Below are 11,155 nucleotides of genomic sequence, written 5' to 3'. Positions count from 1 at the left end.
TCCTCCTGCTCCCCCCCGCCTTCCCCCCACCCCACCTCCCATCTGTTCCTCAGAGAGGGTAAGAAGCAACTTGCATTTGGTGGCTGGTCAGATAAGCATTCCAGGACTTTACATACTCATCTCACTTTAGGGCATCTCTGAGGAGCCTCTCCAGTTTAAAAGAATCCTTGCCAACTTTGTCAAAGGCCTTGAGACTCATTCAACCTTTTCTTCTGCTCCACATCTTATTCCCAAAAGGTGCTGGAAGTGTTCAACAGTGAGCTTCCTTCACAGAAATCTCTCAGTGTCTGTCTTCTAGGAAGCCTGGGTTCTGGTAGATGGCATCAGGATTGGTTAGGAAGGACTCTCTAAAAACAAGATTTGAGAGTGACATCACAGGTTGGCTAGTGATGAGAACCCCTTTATGGTAGCAGGTGGGGGGGCAGATGGTCCCTAGAGTGCAGTTGCAATATCATAAAACCTCAAGTGTAAATGAAATGTGGATGAGAAGGACAGGGATGCCTCAGGCTTGTATGAAGTCTGGAGAGAAGAGGAGACCATAGGTAAGAGTAACAGAGCTGGACATCTTGCTAAAGCCCATGAAATGCTGAGGTAGGGTCAGGGTGACATGATGCAAGCAGAGTGTGAAAAACCCTGAGCCTCAGGCTCAGGACTCAATCGTTGCTTCAACGGACTTTTCACTCTTGGGAGCTACATCTGCCTCCGTGCTGGCCGCTTACTGGTAACTGTGACGAAATCACACTGTGACTAAAGCATAATACACCCCAGCCAGGAAAGTTCTGGATTCATTAAAGAAGGAAACAGCTGCAGGAACTTGTCAACATGTATTAGCAGGATATAAGAGATTTGCCTGGATCAAGGGAAAGAAGGGAACTCAAAGTTGGGCATTAAAGTTCATCACATGGAAGCATTTTCATGATGCAGGGTTTAACACCTTGGTGGGGATTCCAGGAGTGGTGGAAATACTAGAGAGGAAAATGAAACCTGACCTTTTTTCCATGTTACATCTAAAATTTAATTTGAAATGGGATCATAGATCCTAATGTGAAAACTACAGCTATAGGGACTGAAGAGATGGCCCAGAGCTAAAAGTACTTGTTGCTCTTACAGAGGACCCAGGTTCAGTTCCAACCCCAGCTCTAGGAGTTCTGATGGCTGCTCTGACCACTGCAGCCACCAAGCTCAGAAGTCAGTATACTACTGAATTCATAGCCAGGAGACACAGCCACGTTCCAAGAGAGAGAAACATGTCATCCATACACTCAATAAAGAAGCTTTTCGGACATCTTAGTGGAGGCTGCAGTGGTCGTCGCCTCTCTCCGAGCTTCATCATGCTGCCGAAGGATGACAAGAAGAAGAAAGATGCTAGGAAGTCGGCCACGAAAGACAAAGACCCAGTAAACAAGTCTGGTAGCAAGGCCAAAAAGAAGTGGTCCAAAGGCAAAGTTTGGGACAATCTCAACAATCTAGTCCTGTTTGACAAAGCTACATATGACAAGCTCTGTAAGGAAGTGTCCAATTATAAGCTTATTACTCCAGCTGTGGTCTCTGAGAGATTGAAGATTCGAGGTTCCTTGGCCAGGGCAGCCCTTCAGGAGCTACTTAGTAAAGGACTTATCAAGCAGGTCTCGAAGCACAGAGCTCAAGTGATTTACACCAGAAACACGAAGGGTGGAGATGCCCCAGCTGCTGGTGAAGATGCATAAGCAGGTTCAATCGGCTGTACATTTGGAAAAATAAAACTTTATTAAATCAAAAAAAAAAGAAGCTTTTCTTTGTGGGCTATTTCCTTGAGAATGGAGAAAAGGAAGCGCATAAGCATTGCAAGACTGTTGGACACAGGGTGCAGTTGTAAACTGATAGCTAACTGGTCTGAAAGGCCATCGTGACTCCCTGTTACAGAGGAACATGTGGGGAGCAGGTGATCAGTGGGGAGTCGTGATCACTGGAGAGCCGTGATCAGTGGAGAGCAGGTGATCACTGGAGAGCAGGTGATCACTGGAGAGCAGGTGATCTGTGGAGAGCAGGTGATCACTGGAGAGCCGTGATCAGTGGAGAGCAGGTGATCAGTGGGGAGCCGGTGATCTGTGGAGAGCAGGTGATCACTGGAGAGCAGGTGATCAGTGGGGAGCAGGTGATCACTGGAGAGCAGGTGATCAGTGGAGAGCAGGTGATCTGTGGAGAGCAGGTGATCACTGGAGAGCAGGTGATCAGTGGAGAGCAGGTGATCAGTGGAGAGCAGGTGATCAGTGGAGAGCAGGTGATCAGTGGAGAGCCGTGATCTGTGGGGAGCAGGTGATCAGTGGGGAGCAGGTGATCAGTGGGGAGCCGTGATCAGTGGGGAGCCATGATCAGTGGAGAGCAGGTGATCAGTGGAGAGCAGGTGATCAGTGGGGAGCAAGTGATCACTGGAGAGCCGTGATCAGTGGGTAGCAGGTGATCAGTGGGGAGCCGTGATCAGTGGGGAGCAGGTGATCAGTGGGGAGCCGTGATCACTGGAGAGCAGGTGATCAGTGGGGAGCAGGTGATCAGTGGGGAGTCGTGATCAGTGGGGAGCCGTGATCACTGGAGAGCAGGTGATCAGTGGAGAGCAGGTGATCAGTGGGGAGCAGGTGATCACTGGAGAGCAGGTGATCACTGGAGAGCAGGTGATCAGTGGGGAGCAGGTGATCAGTGCGGAGCCGTGATCAGTGGGGAGCAGGTGATCACTGGAGAGCAGGTGATCAGTGGGGAGTCGTGATCACTGGAGAGCAGGTGATCAGTGGGGAGCCGTGATCAGTGGGGAGCCGTGATCACTGGAGAGCAGGTGATCAGTGGAGAGCAGGTGATCAGTGGGGAGCAGGTGATCACTGGGGAGCCGTGATCAGTGGGGAGCTGTGATCACTGGAGAGCAGGTGATCAGTGGAGAGCAGGTGATCAGTGGGGAGCAGGTGATCACTGGGGAGCCGTGATCACTGGAGAGCAGGTGATCAGTGGAGAGCAGGTGATCAGTGGGGAGCAGGTGATCAGTGGGGAGCAGGTGATCAGTGGGGAGCAGGTGATCAGTGGGGAGCAGGTGATCACTGGAGAGCAGGTGATCACTGGAGAGCAGGTGATCACTGGAGAGCAGGTGATCAGTGGAGAGCAGGTGATCACTGGAGAGCAGGTGGTCAGTGGGGAGCAGGTGATCAGTGGAGAGCCGTGATCAGTGGAACCATGGCCCATGGTTGCTCCCTAGGCTCACTGGGCTCAGAGGTTTACATAGTAGCCACTTGTCCAATCCTTGAATGGAGAATTGGAGTAGAACCACATAGTATTTGACTGATCCCCACATTAGTTTCTTGACCTCTATGGTAAGAAGAATTGAACTGGGTCAGTAAAGGCCTTTGGAACCCTTGCTCCTGGCCAAGGCACCAAGGGAAAAGTGTTTCCGATCAGGAAGAATGGTAGAGATTGGTGTCATCATAAGGCTTCGGATCATGGTCTCCTACTCTCCCCACGTAATTTTCATGAACAATCCCTCCTAAGTTAGAATGTATGGGTAAAATTATTAGTTTATCTGGGTTATTTCAAACCCACTAAGTCTTAAGTCAGGACATACTAACTGCCTTCCAGATGTATAGGTGACACAGCTGGAATTGAGGAAGGTCAGGGGACACAACTAGACTGTCTACAGTTCCCATATCATCAATCATGGCCACAGTCTCCTTCTCTTGCCTTCCACCTGTGGTCTCATACAGAGTCTATTATGACCAGTTGACACAGCAGGCAAAAGCCGAGCATGCTTGTGAATGTGTTGTCTTAAATTATGGGTCTAAGGGGAGGAATATCTGTGGTGAATATGGTCGTGTTATGGGTTTTTCTCTTAGGCTGGTAAGGGAAGTGTTCAAAAGAATATATACTGACTCATGGGCAGTTGTAAGTGGGCTAAATAGTCAGGGGTCTGGAGGAGTGATTAGAATCATGGAACCAGCAGATATATACGGGGAAGGAGAGCGTGGATGGACTTTTGCAATGAGCAAGTATGAAAGCATTTGCACTACATATTAGTATTCCTGAGCATTAGCCATAAACCATTAACAAAGGAAACACTGAAGCCATGAAATCAGTGGAGTCCTTTGCCTGAGATGATCACCCAGCTTCCGCCATTGATTCTCCCGGGGAAATCCCAATGCGTTCCTGAGCAGTAGAGCTATGCAGGCTTGGCATGGACTCTATCACATGGTTTTCTACTCCTCAAGACTGACTCAGCTCTTATTGCTGGCTCTAGATGCTAACAGAGGCAGTACCTCATACCTGGCTCACAAAATCCAGTCACTTGATGCAAATTGTTTCCATCAGTCCCTTTCTAGCTGGGTTTATCTTGATTCAAATCAGCGCATATTTTAGACAGGAACAACATTCTTACCTAGCAGCCTTCATTTAAGCTTTAATGGCTTACCGTTTGACCTACAAATATGGGATCATTGCTAACACATCAGACTAGAGACCAAATTTACACTGATGAAAGTACGTCAGTGGTAATGTGGGCTGTACTGACCCCATCACATACCACAGCATGCAGAAGCCTCTAGCTAGGCAGAGAGGTAAAACAACTTTTTGAAAGTATTATTTAGATGCCAACTTTGGGATAACCTTACAAGGATGAGATGCCATCCTCTAGGATGCAAGACATATTTATGAGCAATGATAGCCTATCATGTGGCGCTATGGGGATACTTTGTTTATGATCTGCCAAATAAAGCTTGCCTGAAGATCACAATGCAAACCTAACCACAGCCACAAAGGCCAGGCACTAGTGGCACACACCTTAAATTCCAGCACTAGAGAGGAATATAAGGCAGTGGAGACAGGAGGACAGTGTATTCAGTCTGCAGTTGTGCTGAGGACAGGACCGTCCCAACCTTGGTAGATGTAAGAACTCTCTAGTGGTTGGCTGCTTTGCTTTTCTGATCTTCAGTTTGAACCCCAGTATCAGTCTCTGGGTTTTTATTATACATGTGCTATGCTCCTAGTGGCACTGATTGATACATAGAGCTCAGAAGCAATGAGATGGCCCCAGACACATGTTCCAGCGCCACCTGCAGAACAAATTTCTGCCATCTCCACAATTCCAGATGTTGTAGTCTAGAGGTTTGGATACCCAGAGAAGAATGCGTCTACAAAATGACACAGATAAAATGTCATTATATTTAAGTTATTGTTACTGCTGGTCACTATAGATTGTCACCACCAAGAAACAACAAGATAAAGAAAAGAATCACCAATGGTTAGGCTAACTAGGAATTAGGTAGATTAGGTGCAAAGAAAAGTCCTTTGGGTCCTCTGGGCCGTCTGTTGGTTCTCTCCTGCCCACTATGATCAGGTGGGTGAGGGTAAATAGTTAAACACCCATGGACTAGAAAGTCATGACTGGAGCTATTTGTCTTATTAACCTTCATACTGTAAGTGTCCAGAGGAAAATAAAGGAGCTATTGATGGTGGATGTTCTATTGTTCATGTGTTTATCTTATTGGCTGATGAATAAAACACTGTTTGGCCAATGGCCAGGCAGGAAGGATAGGCGGGGCTATGAGAGGAAAGAGAAAGGAGAGGGAGAGAGACCTCCAGAAAGAGACACCATGTAGCTGCCAAAGGAGTAACAGGTCCAGGCATTCTCTGGTAAGCCAAGACCATGTGAAAATACATAGATTAATAGTTATGGGTTAATAGCCAAGAGAGAAGTAGCCAGTACGAAGCCTAAGCCATTGGCCAACAGTTTTATAATTAATATAGGATCTGTGTGCTTATTTGGGACTGAAAGGTGGGAAAACCAGGCAGGACAGAAGCATCCATCTTAAAGCTATTCCCGTGTGGGGTATGTTAATAGAGAAAGTGAGTTAGTATACATGCTGCAAGTTGTATAGTGCACTGCCTAACCTCACCCTTTTGAAGACATAGATACTCATTTCCCCAGCTGCTCCAAAGTCACTTGCAAATAGTCTACAGGGGACTACTCTTCAGCAGAATAAAGGTACATTTCAGGGTACACTCCTCCATGGGGTACCTCATGTTCAGTGGCTAGTCATTATGGGGGTACAAAGAGACAATGTTCTACCTCATCTCAGAAAAGCATCCAAAGAATGTTTCAGTTCCAGAATTTTTTAAATTATTATTCAAGACAGGGTTTCTCTGTGTAGCCCTGGCTGTCCTGGAGTTCACTCTGTAGACCAGACTGGCCTCAAACTCAGAGATCCACCTGCCTCTGCCAACTGAGTGCTGGAGTTCCAGAATTCCTTACAAGAACTATGTTGATGTCCTATCTTTTTGGTTCTGCTCCAGTCTCCCTGCTTATAGATGTTATTTCTAAGAACATTCCTTCATGGACATTATTACAAGAGCACAAAAATCTCCAGATGAGAAAAAACCATAGGGAAAAGAAGAAACAGATAAACAAAAGAAGAAAATTCTATAATTTATCATTGATCTATTAATAATTCAGTATTTCACTTCAACCTCCTTTCTATGAACGCATTTGTATATACTATATAATTTTTGGTGTGTGCATTGTATTTATGCCTGTTAAAATTTCATATATTGTGAACATTTTGGTCACTCTTCTTTTTTTTTTTTGTTTTTTGTTTTTCGAGACAGGGTTTCTCTGTGGCTTTGGAGGCTGTCCTGGAACTCACTCTGTAGACCAGGCTGGCCTCGAACTCACAGAGATCCGCCTGCCTCTGCCTCCCAAGTGCTGGGATTAAAGGCGTGTGCCACCAACGCCCGGCCTTGGTCACTCTTCTTTAGTATTCCTCTTAAGTTTCTGTACAATTCATAAAATGCTATGCCAATGTTCCATTGTGTGGTTTTCCAACCTTTTCAGTATTGTAGACAATGCTCTAATCATTGTTATATCAGACTCACATGGCTATAACAAAATATTGATGCAATTCACTTATAAATAGAAGATAGTTGTTTGGGTTTATGGTCTTGGAGATTCCTGTTCTCGTGACTATGGGCCCCTGGTAAGAGCAGCACACGTGACAGAGTAAACGACCTACACCACAAGTCAGGGGACAAAAGATAAGAAAGCACAGGCTGGAACCCCACAGTCTTTTTGTCATGCTCTTGAAGATCTGTCATTGGTCTCTACCTTTGAAAGACCAATACCTCTCCCCAATACTGCCAGCCCTCTTACATATGGGCTTTTGTAAATGCCCAATATCCAAATAACAGCAGTTTATTCATGCAGCCAATTATCTGCCCATATCTACATCTTCCTACAAATGTAGAATTTGATAAAAAAGCTATGGCCATACCATCTGTCTATACCTATTACATATAGATACAGAAGCAGGTGTGTGTGAGTGTGTGTGTGTGTGTGTGTGTGTGATTCAAAACATACTCCAAGTAGATCATATAGTTGTATCTTTAAAATCTTCTCTATCTAGATTTTCCAGTGTGTAGTACTGGAGTAGAACATGTCGACAAAGAGGATTTAAACAGATTTATCCCTTCTAATCCTTTACCGGTTGTAGAGGACCCATTTACAAGGTTTCTTTAAGTGTATCTGGGGGGGGGGTTCTATTGTCATTATTTTACCTAACACTGTGACTTTTAGTTTTCTTCCCATTTTTTGTCATTTGATCAGGAAGGGATGCAAGGCCCTTCCCCTTTGAGATATATATATATATATATATATATATATATATGTATATATATATTCCTAGACCCCATTGATACCCTGTGCTTCTATATTTAAATAATTTCCAAATTTAAATTTTAAAATCATTGCCTGGAACTCTACTACTGTTCCCCAGAGGGGACAACTGTAGGACATGAAAGAGGAGAGAAGATACACTAAGCCAGAGGCAGAGCCCTCGTTCCAATTACTGGGCATCTTGGAGGAGAGCATACATAATTGGTTTTGAGATTGTTCCTACTGCCTCTGAAGGACAGCGAAGTACTCATCAAGACGTGCCAAATGTTTATAGATGCCTCTTTGGATGAATATCTGTTTTAAATAAGGGAATTTAAAGGGGCCTGTAACTCACTTAAATTACACCAAGATGGGAGACTGGAGACAGGATATGGCTTCCAGTTGAAATTCCTTGATCTCTGGCTTAGTCTTAATTTTATAGATAACAAAAGCCATCGCTGGAAGAACTTTAACCACTTGTGTCCAAATAGTATTCAGATGGGACCCAGGCTTCAGGCTCTCCCCAAGCTTATTGCTTCAGAGCCATTTTCATCTGAGGGCAAAGACTTGACGTTTGTTTGCCCAATGAGCATGTGTAATCCGCTGCTTGCAAAAAAAACTCATGAGTGCCTTTCCACCAGGAGAAGAGCAGAACCGTACAACATCGGTCTCTTGTCGCCGGCCCCCTAAGCCCATGGTGCTGAGCGATGAGTCCTGAGAGCTCAGCTATAGTACTTCCATGACTGGTCTTCCCACGCAATCCTGCAGGGCGAGCCCAGCTCACACACCCTGCCTGGATCTGGGGCCATCCTACTGCACCAATGGTGAGACTTTACTGAGCTTCACGTTTGGCTGGGGTACTGGGGAGATGCTGGCACTCACAGAGATGACAAAGGACTTTGTGGCAGGAAGCAAGTAATGAAACTGCCTCTGAATGAGGAAAATCAAAGGTGTGCACGTGCAAGGAGAAACACCAGGCAGGAAGTGAGGTTGGAAAGATAGAGGCTAAGGATCAAGGAAAAACGACGTCTAGACACGCCCACCGCTAAACAGGTGGGAGAGCTTGGACAATTTATTAACTTGCCTAGGGTCTTGATTTTCCAGTGTCAAGAAAATCATTCCTTCTTCAAGTACCAAAGTTTCATTTGAAATTTATGTTGAAAAAAAATGTTTGGTACTTTTCTTGCTGAAACTGGGAGCTATTTCTTCTGGATTATAAATCTTAATGAGTCTATGTGACTGCTCACTTCTAAACTCTCCCTCCCCTTAACCCTTATCAACCTGCAAACAGCGTCCCCTTCAGCACAGTGTTGTTCAAAGTCCACATCTGGACAGTGACCAGAGGACTCTGTCATGCTCTTCCCATGGCTCAGGGATCACACGGCACTTGCTGTCTTCTTGACCCATACCTTCTTTCTTGACTCCCTTCCTTCCTCCACTCATCTTTCAAGAGAGACTCATCTTCTACTCATCTTTCAATCAAAGACCTTAGCCCTGTAGTTGACTTTCTGCTGCCTCTCCCTAAAAACCTCCGGATCAAAATGATGGTGAACCCTGACTTCATGGTTCATAATCCAACTGAAAGTCAAAGTCAGGCAAAACGTCCTCTCCGGCTCCTCCGGAAGGTGGTATCTGTGCCCTTTCTCCGGCTCCTCGGGAAGGTGGTATCTGTGCCCTTTCTCCGCTGCCTTGTGGAGGAAGCCCCTGAGGACAATTGTCTCTGCTCAATGTTCCTGACACACTACTCTGTTGTGCTTTCTGAACTCACACCAATGATTCCCAGAAGCAAAACCCGATAGTCGTAAAACCTGATTTCAGTGGGTCTACCACCTCTTTGATGCTACTGGTTTCTGAAGTGCTAAGGACTTTTGTTTTCTCCATCTTTGTATTCTCACTCTACTTCGCTGACAGTTTGTTTTTCTCCATTGCTAGTTCCTCCTCATCTCCTCAGATCTTGAAAACCAGACTGTACAAGGACACTGTCCTTAGACCATGAACAGCACACTGTGCAAGGATACTGTCCTTAGACCATGAACAGCAGACCATATGAGGATACTGCCCTTAGGCCATGAACAGCAGACTGTGCGAGGACACTGTCCTTAGATCATGAACACCACACTGTGCAAGGACACTGTCCTTAGACCATGAACAGCAAACTGTACGCGGACACTGTCCTTAGACCACTTCTCTTCTACGGAAGCCAATTCCTAATCACAGCACCCAGCTTCAAGAACTTCTCTTGCTTATACTCCAGTGATACCCAAATATATGTCTCCAGCCCAGATGTCCCCTTAACTCCAGACTCACTAACCACCTGTCAACACAATTATCTTCTATGTTTGGATTGTGAGCCTAGCCTTGAATGGGTGAGCCATCTGTCCAGCCCACAGTTATCTTACCATTTTCAACTCTATATGTCTGAGCCTGAACCTGCTCCTCTCTAACAGCCCCTCCCTCAGGTTGCACTGGAAACTCCATCCCATCAGTTACTCAGGCCAAAACTCTTGGAGACATCTGTAGGAATTTTTTTTACTTATATCCTCTCCTGTTAACATCTTCACCTTCGAAATGTATCCAGAGTACACCTGTTTATTTCCACCTCTGCTGCTGTGGTTGATGCCTTCCTGGTCTCTTTGCTTCCTATCTTACCACCAGGGATACGGTCAACACAGCAGACAGCATGGTCATTAAAAATACAAGTCAAATTACAGGGCTCCTTCCTTTCAACTACTGTCTAGTGCATAGGTTCTCAATCTGTGGGTCAAGACCCCTTTGGGGTTCCCTATCAGGTATGCCGCATATCAGAGAGTTATGTTACAATCCCTAACAGTAGCAAAGTTATAGTTGCAGCAGTGGAATAATTTCATGGTTGGGGAGGTACAACAACATGAACTATGTTAAAGGATCGCAGCATGAGGAAGGTTGAGAACCCTCGTTCTAGGGCTTTTCTTTTCTTTTCTTTTACATTCTGCCTCAGAACAAAGTTTCAAGTGTTTGTGATGGCCCACAAATATTCTAAACATTCTCCAGCACTTTCCCCTTTCAGTTCTTCCCTCAATTCGCCGCATTGATCCCCTCCGCCCTGTAGCAACTCGTCTGGCCTTGGCACCATTTTGGTAACAGAACCTTTGTGTATACTGACTGCTCCCTTGCCTGGTTCGCTCCCCTTTCATGACTCACTATTTCACCAGGTATGAAGCAACCACTTGCCTTATACCCTGTCTTTTTTTCATTTCTTAGAGGAACAACTTCACGAGGCAGATGAAGTCCTGAATAAATGTGTGTTGATGACAGGAGCGCTGCCGTGTCAAAGACTCCAACGCCTCAGGCCATGGGAATGGTGAGACCTTCCCCTGGTGCAAGTACAGAGGTTGACAAACAATTGGCCTTTAGCTAAAACCAGTACATGAAGAAATTACCAACCACAGCTTCTGCCTCCAGGATAACTGTAGCCCGGGACTGCTCTCCTACTGAGACTAGCCAAGCTGCCGCCTCCCCCAT

General features: G+C 45.7%; 1 protein-coding gene across 1 annotated transcript; it reads left to right on the top strand.

Moving 5' to 3' along the window:
- Nucleotides 1-1,331: 1,331 nt before the first annotated feature.
- Nucleotides 1,332-1,764, top strand: LOC121136115 (40S ribosomal protein S25-like). The gene has a single exon (XM_040735790.1). The coding sequence runs from the start codon at nt 1,332-1,334 to the stop codon at nt 1,704-1,706; it is 375 nt and encodes a 124-aa protein (XP_040591724.1). The 3' UTR covers nt 1,707-1,764.
- Nucleotides 1,765-11,155: the final 9,391 nt, after the last annotated feature.

The sequence above is a fragment of the Mesocricetus auratus genome, unplaced genomic scaffold (genome assembly GCF_017639785.1).
Source record: "Mesocricetus auratus isolate SY011 unplaced genomic scaffold, BCM_Maur_2.0 Super-Scaffold_100048, whole genome shotgun sequence".
Taxonomy (NCBI): Eukaryota; Metazoa; Chordata; class Mammalia; order Rodentia; family Cricetidae; genus Mesocricetus; species Mesocricetus auratus.
This window is presented reverse-complemented; position numbering and strand designations above follow the sequence as displayed.